Source organism: Siphateles boraxobius, unplaced genomic scaffold (genome assembly GCF_051911475.1).
Source record: "Siphateles boraxobius isolate OS27281-9 unplaced genomic scaffold, OSU_SipBor_1 9, whole genome shotgun sequence".
NCBI lineage: Eukaryota > Metazoa > Chordata > Actinopteri > Cypriniformes > Leuciscidae > Siphateles > Siphateles boraxobius.
In genome coordinates this window covers 11,839,632-11,856,899 of record NW_027509219.1, presented here as the reverse complement: position 1 = coordinate 11,856,899, position 17,268 = coordinate 11,839,632, and the positions used below count along the sequence as shown (strand labels likewise).

Genomic DNA, 17,268 nt, shown 5'->3' with positions numbered 1-17,268 from the left:
TCTTTGTCTCCCTCTCAGTTGGTTTGTCTGCTCATTTTTACAGTTTTGCATACACACACTTTTGTTTTTCTGTCATGGTGGGGATTTTCCTTTGACTTCTACTGTTTTATACAAGCGAATGATATCTTATATTACCTAAATCCTAAATCTAACCCTCACACAGATATTTTTGCATTTTTAGATTTTCATTAAGACATTTATTGGGTTCATTAAGCTATTTTCCTCATGGCCTGTTGGCTGGTCTTCACATTAAGGTCATTTCAGGCTTTACCGTTTTTCATTGGACATATGCCCCTGGTTTCACAGAAAAAAGCTTAAGACTAGTCCTAGACTAAAATGCATGTTTGAGCCGTTTTGACTGAAACCAACTTTCAATTATATATCTTAAACGGTGCCATTGTTTTGTCTCAAGATGCACACCAGCAACGTTTTTTTTTTCTTTTCTTTTTTTTTTTTTTCTCAAAGGCACGTCTATAAAAGCTAAATGTCCTAATTAAACTAAGGCATAATCTTGGCTTAATCTAAACCCTGTTTGTAAAACCAGGCCATGATCTCCTAAATGTAAAATCGCGCCCACACACGTACAGGCACATTGTTCCCACAAGGGGTCGCTGTTGCTTTGCAGTGATTCGAATTTGATTATACATGACCATATTTATTGTCACTTAAAATCATCATCAAACATGTGTAAATGAACTTCTGCCATGCCACATTGATGTTTACTTACTTACAAATTTGGGAACAAAGACTACCATAAACTGCCAAGAACTTATACCTTAGTGTCTAACTTTTTCCCCTCTAAAGCAGTCTTGAAGAAAACATTCTTCAGACATGCTCCTGTAAACGCAGTTTTAAGTTTTGTAGTCTATTAAAAAATCTGAAATGTGTTGTGATAGCTACTATGATGTTCAGGTGAAGCTTATTTGCACAGAAGTCTGTAGGGAGCCCTTGATGTGGATGATATGCCAGGTGATGCTGCTTTAACCCTGCACCTCATTTTGGACTCGCCAGTGTCTTCGCTGGAGTGGAGAGGAGAGGTTTTTGCGCAGAAAAACCTCTTCAAACCCACATGCACTTATTTTTCAGCACATATTTGCTGTGTTTGTTTTCTTTAACGTGTTCGATTTTTTTATTAACACTAGAACGATATCCCGAGGAAGAAAATCTACCAAGAACCCTAATAATCTCTGCTGGTTATTGTAGACAGAGAATATAGGAAGCGCAAATGGTGCAATCGTGCGCTTGAGCAACTTTTGGATGTGCAGGATGATTCCGCATTAGAGAGCGGGTGAGGAGGAAACACGGATCCTGCCTTAAGCGTCGCGCATCAGGGTAAAAAACAAAAAAATCTCACAGAAACGCCACCCACCCTGCTAGACTTTATTTAGACAAAAGTAGCCAAGGAACGGAAAATAAATTCACTCGCTGCTACTTAACACAACAATACCGCAGACTGATCAGTTGGATACAGCAACGAATGGGGAAATATTTTGGATGTGAGAAAAGCACAATATTTGTGGAGGATCTGTCGCGCAACGAGGAGACATTGTGGCATCCTCCGGGATCTTGACTGAGCCAATATATCCAATCTAATGCGTTACGGGATGTTCGGACTCTCAAGTCTTTTTGACCTGAAATAAAGTAAACCGACCCCAGTATGAACTGAAGAACATTGTGATGAATGCGCCTGGATATCATCGATGAGCGACACTGGAACTTAATCGCGCAATTGTGTGATCATCTCTCCGCGCGCAAAAGGATCCCTTTTCACTTTCACTGCCCTTCCGTGCCATCCAGTAAGATGGAAGTTTCTCACAGGGGGAGAACAAACATGTTGCGTCTCCATACTCTGCATTTCATTGTAATGCTGCTCAGAGGTAAGTTAATGAGATGGGTTCTGCGCGTTTTTTCATATGCACCTTATATGGTTTATGGTAGGCTACTTGCTGAATGAGATCTCCCTATCAACTTTAGATCGTGGAGTGAATTAAATCTAAACTCTCTACTATGGGTTCTGCATCTTATCTGTTGAACTCGATGTGTCGTATTGTGTACGTGCGTTAGAAGTGGAACCTCATCGTAACGAGCGCGACATCACGGCCACTGACTCTGCAGCTGGAGATTAGCGATGTCCGATTCGAGAACGAATCGTTCTTTTGAGTCGAATCTTTTTAATGATTCATATGAATTAGTTCATGAAACCTGTCTGAATTGGTCCGAGTGCACCCAGCTAAAAACTAATATTCACTCATTGAATCATGAATATATTTCTGATATCGTAATCATCCCTAAATCGTAAATAGCATTTCGATGAGTGAACTGATATTAAAGATATAGTTCACCTACATTTTTATTTTTAATTAGGCCTACAATTTACTCACCCTCAAGTTGTTTCAAGCCTGTATGAGTTTCTTTCTTCTGTTGAACACAAAAGAAGATAATTTGAAGAATGTCGGTAATCAAAAAGTTGCCGGGAACCATCATGTTGCGAGCGAGATCTTATAAAGGCTATATTTAAAGTTGAACTGCTTGGTTGTGCATATTGCTTGTCTTTGTGTAGTTTTGAATGGAATTCGCTCAATATTTTATACCTGCATGTGTTTGGCTTGATTAGAACGTTTTGAAGCCCTTACAAATGTATGCCGGTATAGGCTTGGCAATTAGCCTACGTCATGATGTAAAAGAAGCGTTGAAACGTTATTCATTTTTTTAAACAAACTGTCCTTAAAAACTGATTTGCTGAGTTGGAACACACACACACATACACAAGAATATGGATGGGCGATATGACCAAAATCTGTTTTTTGCTTCTTCTTTTTTTTCTTTTCTTTTTTTCTTTTTTGTTTTTGCAGGTAGTCCAATGCATTTTTTTTTAGTAATTTTTACATTTATTTTATGTAAAGTTTATTTGTTTCTATAAGTTTGTTAAAATTAGAAAGTTTATCTAACATTTAAAATTAGAATTAATTTGACAATATTTACCCAAAGTATTAAAAAAACACACATTTTTTATGAACAATAAAACTAAAAGCTGAAGATTTTTGTGGTGTATCATTCATCAGTGCTTCTTTTTCCACTCCAATGTTCCAATAATTCCTGCCCATTAAAAGCTGCATGGATAAATTTGCTTACCCCAACAGGCCTTATCTGTAAACAATTTAGAAAAGGTTCCATCGATTCACACTTTATTTCATCGCTATGATATGTTGTGTCATATCACCCAGCCCTAACATGCAGTAATGCTTAAAAACACATTTGTCAAGCTAGTTGATAAAAATCAACAATCGATCAAGACTGATTGGCTAACGCTATTTTCCCTCTTGTCTGTGCTCTTTTATTCTTTCATGTTAACTGAAGGCAAATCTGAATAATGCACTATTTTAACTTTAATCAACAAGTAGAATTGATCATGACATCCTCACCTTATTCCACAAAAGTCACTGATCCAATGCTGAGTTGTACTGCAGCTCACATGCATGAATGTTGGGGCTGGGGGGAGGGGGGCGTGTCTGAATTAGTTGATGCACAAAATCAGTACCCTGCTAAAGAGGTTGACTGGCAAAACGTATTTATGTATTTTGAAAATACATAAAATACTCATCTTAAATGTATTTAAATACAAATTACATTTGATTTTTTCCAAAGGCTTTAAAATACAAAATAGCATTTTGTATTTCAAATACGTATTTTAAATACATGTATCTGAAATACTGCCCATCCCTGGGTCTAGGAAAGGGAGGACCGGCCAAAATGTCCTCACTTTACTCTCATTGTCCTCACTTCGATGGTCTAAAACTCGAACTGGTCCTCACACACACACACACACACACACACACACACACACACACACACACACACACACACACACACACACACACACACACACACACACACACACACACACACACACACATTCAGAAGTTCAGTGGTCTGTGTGTAGAGTTAGGAAAAATTTGATCTCATTGTTATGAGGAAACCTCCACTAAACTAAATGAAATACAACAAATTATTATGCTCAGAATTTGCACGGTTTCCATTTATCATTGTAGAAAGCATAGTATATTTTTCTGTTTGTAAATAAGCATTGTCTCTGTGTCATTTAGCGTAGGTCATTTAGGGAGGGAGGGCAACAGTGTCCTTGCACAGCTTTCCGTCTGGATGTTTTAGCGGTGTGGTCCACTACACTGGGGGAATTCAGATAAATCAAGTCACGTTTGACATTTAAAAAGAACGTTGTTTGATTTACCTCAATTTACCTTGTTTTGTCTGTTGAAAAGCTGTTGAAATGTGTCAATTATGAAAGAGGCATATGATGGGGGAAACACAGGGTCACGGTAGAGCTTCTAATTACTCTCCTCATTAAATATAAAGTACTCTGAATAAGCTGGCATTTGGTCTTCATATTAGACAGACAGAATGAAGAGACAAACCTCTAAATTAATAAGGCCAGTATTTTCTCTCTGTATTCATCTTTCAACCTCCTTTCTTGCTCTATTTTGTTCTCTCTCTATCTTTGGCCTTCCTCCTCCTCCTTCTGTACCTCAGTGGTGTAGTCTTGCATGAGAACATGTAGTAGTTATTGCTTAAATGACCTTGGAATTATCCGGTTCTTTGAGCTTGATGTTCAGCAGGCCCACACATTACTCAGACTATAGTTTTAAACTTTGAGAAAAATAAGTGGATTGTTTCATTAGGCTGGAGAGACGTATGCACGTTCTGGAACAGCACATTGAAAATCATCAATGATGAATACGTTTTTAAAGAGTGCTCTTAAACTAAAGTGAAATACTGTAGAGAGTTTGATTATATGAACTAGGAATGCATAAATATTTAAATTATGATACTGCTAAGCTGATCGTTATTTTCTGATAAATGGGACATAAAATTATAGAGTAAATTAAAAACAAAACACTAAAATCTAAAATGAATGGTTTACTTTTGAATTATTTTTTTAGATCGGCAAAGAATACCTGTAACAGTATTATTAAATTATTTGTTTTTAAAAATGAACTTCAATAAAAGTGAGTGTTAGATGGCAGCAAAATTAATTGAATTATTTCCCCGCCATTGATAGAATTTTCCGTCATTTATGACAACGCTTCCTATTGCACGTCCTGATTAGCAGGGTTAGACATGTTCCTGGGTCAACATATGTTGTTGATCCTGGAACAACATTCCTGTCTGAAAATTTTGTGCTAAGCATATCCCCATTAAACCTAACCCTATGCATAAGTTATCCCTAAAATCAAGGGGAAATGATGAATAACACTGATGTAGAAGCACCTTGTAAGCCTAAACTTGACTTAAACTGTAAATTTGTCCCTCAAATCTGATGGGTTGATTGTAATGTTGATCCAGGATCAACAAAGTTGTTGATCCAGAAACATGTTGCCCTGGGTGAAATCATACCTTTCCCGCCATTGACGGAATTTTCCGCCAATCCATGTTTTCACTGTTTTATGGTAGGGAGCACTATTATGCATTTTCTGAATCTAAGGATCCAAAAACAAGTGAAGCAGACGCAGAAGCAAGCGATAGAAGCATTGCTTATGCACATGTAAAATAACGCAATAATCAAACATTAACTAGCATATAAATTAAAACTGCCAAATGTTACTGAATGAAAGGTCAACCCAGGAAGATGTATTGGACTGTGAAGCTTTGGTGGTGTTGATGGACTCAATCTAATGCATCTATGTTTTGATCATCGATCTGAATTTGATCCGGATGTAGTCTTTGACAAAAATCCGATTTTCTCAGCTTTTTGTTTAAAGCTGCAGTAGGGAGTTTTGAGAAAATGTTGACTTAGCCTGAAAATTTGAACAAGCACAACTTACAGGTCCAACCCCCTTGCTCTCTGCTACGCTACAGCCCTCCCTCCACAGCTCCTCCCCCACAGCGGAGCCTGCCGTGAACGTGCAGGCTAGTAAGCAGGACCACCGATGACGGCGGATTATAAACAGTTATGGAACATTCACTAATAGGGACGAAACATCAACAATATGCTTTACATTGACTATGGCCTGCCCATACTTTGACTACAAACTTGGTCCTCAAATCATTTTGTATTTTGCAATACATGTAACTTTATAAGGTTGCACTCTTTCTATAAGTTATAGCTACTAAGATAACGTTAAAGGATTAGTTCACTTTAAAAAAAAACTTTTGCTGATAATTTACTCACCCCCATGTCATCCAAGATGTCCATGTCTTTCTTTCTTCAGTCGAAAAGAAATTAAGTTTTTTGATGAAAACATTCCAGGCTTTTTCTCCATATAATGGACTTCAATAGGACACGAACGTTTCGAGGACCAAATGACAGTTTCAGCGCAGCTTCAAAGGGTTTTAAACGATACCAGACGATGAATAAGGGTCTTTTCTAGTGAAACGATCGGTCATTTCAAAAATAAATAAAAAACTTTAAGTTTTTAAGCACAAATGCTCGCCTTGCTCTGTTCTGTGATGCACGTTCGTGATCCTATTCAAACTCGTTCATCCAAATGAACAAATCTTTGAATGGACGAAATGACTCGAAAAAAGATTCGTTCATTTGGATGAACGAGTTTGAACAGGAGAGTCACGAACGACGGTACGCGCTCGCGCTGTGCAAGAGAGGGGTGATCAGCGCATACACAAGCGTGATTGACACTGCTAAGACATTCCTCCTGGCTCTGATTGGTTGTTTCTGACCGGGAGCGGTGTATTTCTGCAAATGGCAGTAGGACCACAGGGAGTAGTCAGAGAAGCTTGATTTTTTTCACAGATTATCTGTCTCATATTCTACTTTCAGGACATAATGAGAGTTTTAACAAATATTTGTTTACAAAAGCTACCTACTGGAGCTTTAAAATGTTGCTTTTCTTATGAAACTTTAAAAGCAGAGGCTCTGTTCTTTCTTTTGACATATTGTACTGTATGGTCAGATATTCACAACAAAATATTCTGAAGGCCATGAAAGTTTCGTGAAAATGATCAAAAATTCTGTTGGCAGGCAACTTAAATAAAAAAATAGAAACCCTGGCAGGGAAAGAGTTAAATGTAAAAATAGGCGAAAGTGAGGATGCATAATAATATTTTCAATATTAACATATAGGATACATTAACAAATCTCAAATATCCAATAATCAAATACATTACCAATATATTGTTCATCCCTAATCTGTATCCAGGATTGTGCACAGGAAGAGTCATGTGTATTGCAAAAGTCACTATTGTGTGTACAAAGCTTCCTTTGGGCAGGTTGTCACCCCATACAGCTAAATGACTTTAAAACTCAATATGAACTGAAACACTAGATGTGTTATGTCACATCAGAGTAATAACACCCAGCATTGTGTCTTAGAAATGTTGAAATTGAGATTAAGCTCTCAAAAAAGAAACGGCTCTCAAAAAAGAACATGTCAAGGCCATGAGTTCATTTGTTCAAGAGCTGCTATGGTAAATGAAGACTGCTTGACTTTAACATCTTAATTGAATTTCTATTGTGTTTCCTCAAGGGCTTTCCCATGTCATGTAGACTGAAAGAATAACACCGACGTCAAACACGAAATGGCCTGTAAATTATGCCACTTCTCTTTCTCTCAATCATCACGATTTCGACGATGACATCTGGATAAAAAGCCCTTTCCTCCAACCTTTAATAGATTGCATTTGATTGAGCTATGATGGACCTATTTGCTTAGAGAAGTTTTGAGATACAGTAGTACAGCATGTCTTATCATGCCACCTTGTACTTTGTGCTGACCTTAAAAGGCAAAGTAAAGAGGGTTTTTTTTGGCTAAAAGGTTAGCACTTTTCACAGTTGAATGGCTTTTAAAAATTTTATTTCTAATATTCAAGAATTGGTGTAAAATAAAAGTTTTTTGTCTCAGTCTTAATGAAAAGGAAAAAGTTTATTCCCGTTGTAGGAGTCCTGGGGTCGACGCATAAAACCTTCCATGGTCTAATGCAAAATGGTTAATGTTTTGAGACCATGCATGTAAATATTACACTATATACACCACACTGTGCATGGTGCATTTTATAAATCTTAGTTTTGTGAATGATTATGCATTCGCATTCAAAAGATTTTTTCGGTCATGTGATCAAATATCGCAACATAATGATAAATGGTTCATCTTTTGAATATTCAGTATCTTATATGCATATGTGGCCTTTTGTCTACTTTACATTAAATAATTCAGAAAAAATGAATGACATCATCCAGGCTTCTGTTCTCTCGTATTTGTGTTTCTATTAAAAGAGAATATACTGAATGGCAGCAAGTTACCATTACTGTAATGGAAACCGTCCCGGGTTACGTATGTAACCCTAGTTCCCTGAAGGAACGAGACGCTGCGTGAAACGCTGCGGGAACGCCTCTTGCGTGGTGCGTCATGAAGCACGTATGGAATCAGCCCAATGGCGAGACGGAACGTCACAAGTGACGTCATCGACCAGGAAACTATAAAGCACACCCCTGAACACAATGGCGACAGCTTCTGGAAAAAGTCTGAAGCAAGTCGATCAAGGGAATGCCGGGAGTATGGCAACGACACGCAGCGTCTCGTTCCTTCAGGGAACTAGGGTTACATACGTAACCCGGGACGTTCCTTTTCAGGAACGTCGAGCTGCGTGAAACGCTGCGGGAACGCTAATACCGTCGTCGCCATAAGAGCAAGTGACCGACTGTGTGAATCAAAGATTAAATTCAGCCGAAAGCACCTGCGCCCCAGGGGTGGAGCTGAGGTCTAGGTCATAAAACCTGACGAAAGTATGCGGTGAGGACCAGCCTGCCCCATCACAAACGTCCTGGAGGGAGACTCCTGACAATAAGGCTTTGGAAGCCGCCATACTCCTGGTAGAGTGAGCTCGGACAGCCAAAGGTGAAGGCTGACCAACCGACTCATAGGCAAGTGAGATGGCCTCAACCACCCACTTGCTCATCCTCTGCTTAGACACTGGGGACCCCTTCTTAGGTGGTCCAAAACTTAACGAACAGCTGTTCTGATTTTCTCCACAGGGCAGCTCTGTGGACGTAAGCATCTAAAGCCCGAACAGGGCAGAGCAGATTAAGTTTTTCCTGATCAGATGATGTAAAAGGAGGAGGACAGAAGGCCTGCAGAACTATAGGTCTGGCCACATTGGTAGGAACCTTAGGGACATAACCTGGCCTGGGGTGGAGAAAAGCCTTCACCATCCCAGGTGAAAACTCTGAACACGAAGGGGCAACCGAGAGAGCCTGAATATCTCAGATTCTCTTAAGAGAAGAAATGGCAAGGAGAAAATAGTCTTCAAAGTAATAAACTTATCAGCAACTTCTTCAATAGGCTCAAAGGGAGCTAGGGAAAGACCTTCTAGGGCGATAGCTAAGTCCCATGCTGGCACCCTCGTGCGGACTACAGGCCTCAGCCTCAAAGTACCACGAAGAAAGCGAGTTATAAATGGGTGTCTCCCCAGAGAGACTCCACTGAAAGGGACATGGTAAGCAGCAAGTGCCGCCACATACACCTTTAGTGTGGAGGGGGATAGCCCTGAGGAGAAATGCTCCTGCAGGAACTCCAGCACTGCACCCACTGGGCAGTTAACCAACAGGTGTCCAACAGGTGTTCTCCACACCAAGATGTGAAGAGCCTCCACTTCAAGGCATATAACCTCCTCGTGGAAGGAGCTCTGGAATGAAGGATGGTCTCAACAACCTCGGTTGACAGACCAGCCCCTACGAGCTGGGCCCCCTCAGAGGCCAAGCCCATAGCTTCCACAACTCTGCGCGGGGGTGAAGTATCAACCCGCTTGCCTGAGAGAGAAGGTCCCTCCTGATCGGAATCTCCAGAGGAGAGCCGTCTAGAAGATACACTAGGTCCTTGAACCATACTCGGGCCGGCCAAAACGGGGCTACCAATAATAGACTGACCCCGTCCCGGCGAACCCTCTCCAGAACTCCTGGGAGCAGAGCAATCGGGTGAAAGGCGTACAGGCATGACCTAGGCCACGTCTGCACCATAGCGTCCAACCCCAGCGGGGCTGGATGACTGAGAGAAAACCACAGTGGACAGTGTGATGTCTCCCTGGACGCAAATATGTTTACCTCGGCACGACCATACTGCATCCAAAGGAGCTCCACCACCTCGGGCTGGAGTCTTCCTTCCCCGGGCCTCGGCCCCTGCCTCGACAGGATGTCCGCTCCCCAATTTAAATACCCCGGGAGATAAATCGCCCTCAATGAGAGAAGCTTCCCCTGGGACCATAGAAGGATCCGGCGAGCCAGATTGTATAACGGGCGAGAGCGCAGACCCCCCTGATGGTTTATGTAAGAGACCACCGATGTGTTGTCGGACCGGACAAGAACATGATGACCTCTCAGGTCTGGCAGGAAGTGCTTCAGAGCCTGAAACAATGCCAACATCTCTAGACAATTTATATGCCAAAATCGATGATTGTCCTGCCACAGACCCTGGGCTGGGCAACCACTCATGATCGCCCCCCAGCCTGTGAGGGAAGCATCTGTCGTTAGCGTTACACGACGAAAAAGAGCTCCCAACACAGGTCCCTGGGACAGAAACCAAGGATCCCTCCACATGACCAGAGCACGGAGACGACTCCGTGTAACTTTGATCACGCGGAGGGGGTTTCCCCTCGGGGGGAACCCCTTGGTCCTGAGCCACCACTGTAATGGTCTCATGTACAGCAGGCCGCAGGGTATAACACTGGACGCTGCTGCCATCAGACCCAGCAGTCTCTGGAACTGCTTTACAGTGAGCAACTGGCCTAGCTGTACTCTTTTTACAGCTGAGAGAATCGAAGCGATGCGGGCAGGCGACAGGCGAGCCCGCATTGCCACAGAATCCCATAGTACCCCCAGAAAAGTTGTTATCTGTGATGGAGATAGAACACTCTTTTTGGCATTCAGCCTCAACCCCAATTTTTTGATGTGTGCGAGGACGACATCTCGATGCCGAGCCGCTTGCTGCTGCGATTGAGCGAGAATCAACCAATCGTCTATGTAGTTCTGTATACGAACGCCCTGGAGCCGCAGCGGGACTAGCGCTGCGTCCATGCACTTCGTGAACGTGCGGGGAGATAAAGCTAGGCCAAACGGAAGAACACGATATTGGTACGCTTCGCCCCCGAAAGCGAACCTCAGGAACTTCCTGTGTTGCGGAAGGATGGAGATGTGGAAGTATGCGTCCTTCAGATCTATCGTGACAAACCAGTCCTCGGACCTGATTTGTGACACGATTTGCTTTAGCGTAAGCATCTTGAATTTGAGCTTGGCTACAGCACGATTTAATAGGCGCAGATCTAAAATTGGACGCAACCCCCCATCCTTCTTTGGAACGATGAAATATCGGCTGTAATAACCTGACTCCTCGCTGGGAGGAGGAACCCGTTCTATAGCCTCCTTTTGAAGGAGCGTTTTCACCTCTTGTTCCATTACCAGAGCCTGCTCGGGGCCCACCACGGTGGGCAGGACCCCGTTGAATCGAGGAGGAGGAGATCTGAACTGAATGGCATAACCCCTTTCTATCGAATGCAGAACCACCAGAATTTTCCACTCTGCCAGAAAAACTACTAAGGGTACCAGCCTCTCGAGGCTGGCCTCTTGAATATTTTGAGCAGCAGACACAGCGCCCTGTAACGGCGCACCGGCAGGGGACGACTGGTCTGACTGCTCTAAACCCCTCCTCAGAGGGGGCGAGTGTCCCTCGGGAAAGCGCTCGCTGGGCCCGCCTGCGCCCCGATACGAAGGCGGGGTTGGCAGAAGGGACCCCTGAGGGCACCGTGAGAGAACGGGCACCGTCTGAAGCGGTGAACACCTCCCTCTCACGGTGGGGACCACCCTCAGCATCCTGACACCAGTGGCGTCAGGACTTCTTAGACGAAGCCTTCCTAGCTATAATGACTGTCCTCAGATCAGTCTTACCACTAGAAGGCTTCGCCTGAGACTGTCGCGTCTGTTCCCACTGTTTAGAAGGGGGGCCACGAGACGCGACACTCTGCCTTTGTTGCGCCCTATGTGAGGAGCTAGTCGACGGCTTGGTCTGCCCTCGCCCAGCAGACCCTGGGACATGAACTTTAAGTGGGAGGAATTTTTGAAAAGCTGCAGCTTGTTTCTTTTCTTCCTGAAATTTATCTATGACCGTGTTTACCGCGTCACCGAATAAACCAGATGGAGAAAGTGGAGCATCCAAAAGAAAAGCTTTCTCTTCATCCTTCATATCAGACAGATTAAGCCACAAGTGTCTCTCTGCGGCCACCAGGGCTGCCATAGAACGGCCCATTAGTTTAGCCGATTCCCTGGTGGCACGCAGAGATAAATCTGCAGCCTGACGCAGTTCTCGAACCACGTCAGTGCTGACCTCCTCACTCTCACTCATATCTTTTAAAAGATCGGCTTGGTATGCCTGCAATATTGACATCGTGTGCAGACACGCCGAAGCCTGACCAGGCGCTGAATAAGCCTTACCCACCAGAGCCGAAGTATTTCTGAGAGGCTTGGTGGGTAAAGCTGGTTTCTTAAGAGACGAGGAAGACTCAGCAGAAAGATGGCTAGCTAGAGTCTCCTCCGCCTTGGGCATCGCCCCATAACCATATAACTTAGCCCCCGATATATTAGAATATGTGGAAGTCTGGGGGCTAAACACACGATAAGAGGCGGGTCTCTTCCACGACCTCGACACCTCGGTGTGGAGATCGGGAAGAAACAGAAGGCACCGCCGTGGAGGCTGAACGCGGGAAGGCAAAAATCGTTCGTCAAGCCTGCTTTTAGAAACATATTCCTGCCTAACAGCTGGCCACTCAATGCTTAGTTTTGACACAGCACGAGTGAGCACCTCAATAAGCTCCTCGTGTTCAGGGGAATGAGGTGACGAGTCCTCAACATCCCCTGTCTCAATACTGACAACATCCAGCTCCTCAGAACTGGATAGCTGCAGTATTGGTGCCTCAGCCTGGGGGGAAGAAACCGCAATGCGTGCTTCCACACCCGGAACTGAGGCACTGGAACTGGCAGGTAAAGGCTGAGATAAGGCAGAGCCCGTCTCAAACCCCGCTGACAGATCCATTTGCGATCCCCACGACAGGTGCCGCCGCTCTGCCTCGACAGAAGCGGGACCCGAGCCGTGGGGAGCGCGAACCGAACCACTCTCCTCGAAGAGTGATCGGCGGGAGCGGAGCGTTCTTAATGGAAAACGCTCGCAATGCTCACAATCAGCCCCCTCGAGAGCTGACTGGGCATGCTGCACTCCCAAACAAACAACACACAGATCGTGTGTATCCCCACCCGTGAGAAAACGAGTACAGGGGGGAACACACTTTCTGTATTGCTGCTCGCTCGTCATACTGATATATGTGAATATATATATAGTTTTTTAAGTGAAAAACTCCTGCCTAGCAATCACTAAGAACAGACAAAAACACAGGGACAGATTCACACACAGAGCGCTTGCTGAAGACAACAGAAGCTGTCGCCATTGTGTTCAGGGGTGTGCTTTATAGTTTCCTGGTCGATGACGTCACTCGTGACGTTCCGTCTCGCCATTGGGCTGATTCCATACGTGCTTCATGACGCACAGCGCAAGAGGCGTTCCCGCAGCGTTTCACGCAGCTCGACGTTCCTGAAAGGGAAATGCATATATGTTGTGAAAAATTGCATAATCTTAAAGTACTAATTTAACATAAAAAGATTAAAAAGACAATAATATGTGTGCAAGAGAAGTACAGGATCTATATAATGCAGGGGGAAAAAACCTCCCTGAAATCCCTGTTGTCAACTTGTTTAAAATAAAGCTTCACTATGTATGAGCTTGTCATTTTTCTAGAGTTGGAGTCACTGGTGCATTTGGGGCCGAGACCAAATGGTGTTGACAACTTTTTTTTTTTTTTGGTGTCCATTGTATATTGTATACTAAAATGGAGTTAAAGAAAATAGAAAAGGTCAAGGGAATAGAATCAGGAACTATAGCCAGATTCAAAAAGTTTAGTTTATTGAAAATCCATAATTTATGGATTCAATTATATCACACATTTCTGGTAGCCTTCCCAACAAAAAAGCCAACTATGTAGTTTGAGATATTCGGTTTTCATAAATACCACAAGACAAAAAAGCAGTAATCATGTGTAGACCAAGGCCACCTCACAGTTGTTCTGAGAATTTTCTGTTATTTATTGCTGATAGGGAATTCATTCTCCATTAGTGCCAGCAGAGCATGAGCAGTTGTTTTTGCCATTCAGTTGAACTCAGAAAAAAAAAAAAAAACCTTCAATTGTGCCTGGTGCATTCATTGAAACATTAATTTGACTAGTTTGCATAATTGCATAGACTTTATCACGTCAAGTTTGTATTTTTCCAATGACGTGTGGACAGGAGGATCTGAACGAAGGCTTATAAACCAGATTATTCTACAGCTTCAAAAACTCATTTTTGTCCTTTTGCTTTCTCTCTTTAGTTTTAAATACATGCAGTGTTGGAAAGGATAGGCCTACTTTTATTTGTAACGTATTCCGTTACGTACTCAGTCTGAGTAAATTGTTCTGAATACTTGGATTTCTTCCACATTGAATTGCATTTTATAAGTGTAGGAATGCGGCCATCAAATCCTGCTTACTAAACAGGGCTATTCTGGTTTGTTTTTCTGTTCCAACTGGCTGAATGTGTTAGGCCCATGTCTCCCTGAAAGTGCAATTTGCTATATTATAATTTGCTATAGAGCAGAGAGCAGTCTGTTTTCTTTCGTTTTGAATTGTTCTGTTTAAAAGTAGACATTTCTGTGAGGCAAGTAGGCTATAGCCTACCTTATAGGCTACGCTAAGTTTCGGTTCATTTATGAGACGAGCCCCAGTTCACGCACCGGCGCCTCCGTGCCGTGATATCTAGCTACCTGCTATATTTACTTCTTATTTATTAAATCCAGGCAATTGGTTGATGAAACATTGATTAAATAATTAATCGTACAATTAATACAAATCGAAATTCACTTTAAAGAAAGGCTTTGTGCATCTGTTTGATGTCTCTGTGAAAGTTTTAAAGCAGTCTTTTAGTGCTGCTTTTAGAGTGGTCACGTCCGTAACATTGTTTTTTCTCATAAATGCGAACAAGAAAAATAAAATAAAATGAATATTTTATGTTCTGTGGAGAGCCAACCCTTCTTCATCCGGTGGGTATTACTTTTGGTTTTCGCAGTGTAGCCTAATTCTTGGCCTAAAAGTTAAATATTTTTTGTGTCACGCATGTTAATTTATTTCCCTCATATTAAATATAAAACGCATGTGTAGACAGATATTTTTCTAATGTCTGGACTCCTTTATTAAGGGAGTATGGATATATAAACAGACGTTTCAATATATTGGTATTAAATTAATTTTCTTTTTTTTTTTTTACTGCAAATGTCACGTCCATAACGCTGGAATTGCTCAATTTTAAATAATTATTCCTCAACTAGTTTTGTGGTGTACGTCTACGTATTCTATAAAGTTAACTTCCAATAATACTAATAGTAATTTAAAGATGTGGTAGCATTGGATCTGGACGGCAAGGATAACTCTGGGAGTTGGAAGGGGTGTGTAGCGATTCTGCCTTCTCACACGCGACACAGGCTCGTGGATCTGAGTGTCGTGATTTCGGTTTCATATTATTGCATATCCTTACAGCCCTATAGCTAGTAGCCTACCTGATACAACTATAAAATAGCAAGATGACCAGTAAAACTACAGCAGATGACTACCCCTGGCTAATTAAATAAAATAAAATAAAAAATAAGATGCTTCTTTAGGTTGGAGATGGAGTCTTTGGACGCTGAAAGGGGGATGGTTGCTTGCAAGCAGACGTTGCACTGCACAGTTATATTTGTTCTCCCTTCTCTTTCTTTAATGTGAAATGCTGTTTGATTTCCAAGATAGAAACGCATTCTTGCCCTGGCTCTGTTGTTCCGGCTCCATCTCTACCTCTGGCTGCTCCTCTTCCGACTCCATTGTGACTGATCACGCAAACCGCGCATTTTTTCGTTTTCATATTGGGGCTTCTGGGAAATCCATGGAGTTGCCTTAATTTATTTAGAGAGTGAATAAATTCATGAAACAGAGAAGTATCGCCATGTAATCCATTGATTTCAACAATGTAACTGTATTCTAAATACAAAACTATTTAAATTGTAACTGTAACGGAATACAGTTAGTCCTACTCATAATTTGTATTCTGAATACGAAACACCGGTACATGTATTCCGTTACTCCCCAGCATTGAATACATGTAATGTGTAACCAGGACACATTAAAATTAAGTGTTACCAATTAATTTATTGCAGTTTTTGTTAACAGTGTCACAACATTTTTGGAAAATATCAAGAGGAAATGCTCACTTGACATCAACTTCAGTAATTAGTGTAAGTAGATTTGTTTTCTAAACCCTAAACTCTTTTTTAGTTACACTTTATTTCAATGGTCCCACTTTAGACATTCTACTAGTAACACTGCAACTCTTTAAGCAAGTATTAGTAGACTGTTAGGTTGTGGTTAGTAGAATAAGTTGACACGTAATAGGCGAGTTTCTTACTGTATAGTCAGTAGAATGTCTTTTGGGGGACCACCAAAATAAAGTGTTTGCAGATAATATTAAGCAGACAGTCTACTAATTCTCTAATGACCAGAAGCTGATATGTAGTTGCAAATTGACTTATTGTTAGTGGACCATTGAAATAAAGTGTTACCTTTTTCATTCAAGTGTGAACAGAGAAAATGTCATGGACATGCAATTTCTGTTCTCTATAAAAATGCTCTGTAGTCTATGTAGTATAGGTAGTCTAGACTATTAGTGTATATTTACTACTGAACTTATTATCTGTAGTATCATGCATGATTTAAATACTAATTTAAGTATTACATGTACAAAATTGATTGGAGTGCAAACAAAAACATCCTTTTTTTGAATGTCATAGTCAGCACAGCAGTAGTATTTTAATATTTAACTTGTTCACTCAGATAATATCATGCATACCAATAATGCACTCGCTCCTGAGAGCAATTTTCTACTATGTTTGAAGAGTACTGAAGCATGTAAGCTGTAGTTTTATACACCGAAAAGCATGTTCAGTGGTTAAGCGTTTGTCTCACCTGGGACCAAAACCAACCATCCTTCTTAGGCTGCCTCATTACCCTAGAGCTGCTCTACTGCCCACTGAGATTACTGAACTACTGGGAGAGATTTCAACATTAAATGCATTTTATGAACGCCGGCATACAAATGCGTAGTTGATTAAAAACTCTCAATTCTGTTTTAAGCATAATGACTGATTA

General features: G+C 41.8%; 1 protein-coding gene across 1 annotated transcript in view; it reads left to right on the top strand.

The window, feature by feature from the left end:
• The first annotated feature begins 1,363 nt into the window (after positions 1-1,363).
• Positions 1,364-17,268, top strand: part of LOC143732106 (transmembrane protein 132C) — a 383,833-nt gene continuing 367,928 nt past the window's right edge. The window contains exon 1 of the mRNA XM_077222799.1: positions 1,364-1,877. Coding sequence (XP_077078914.1) covers positions 1,682-1,877 — 196 coding nt within the window. The 5' untranslated portion in view covers positions 1,364-1,681. The remainder of the gene's footprint in view (positions 1,878-17,268) is intronic.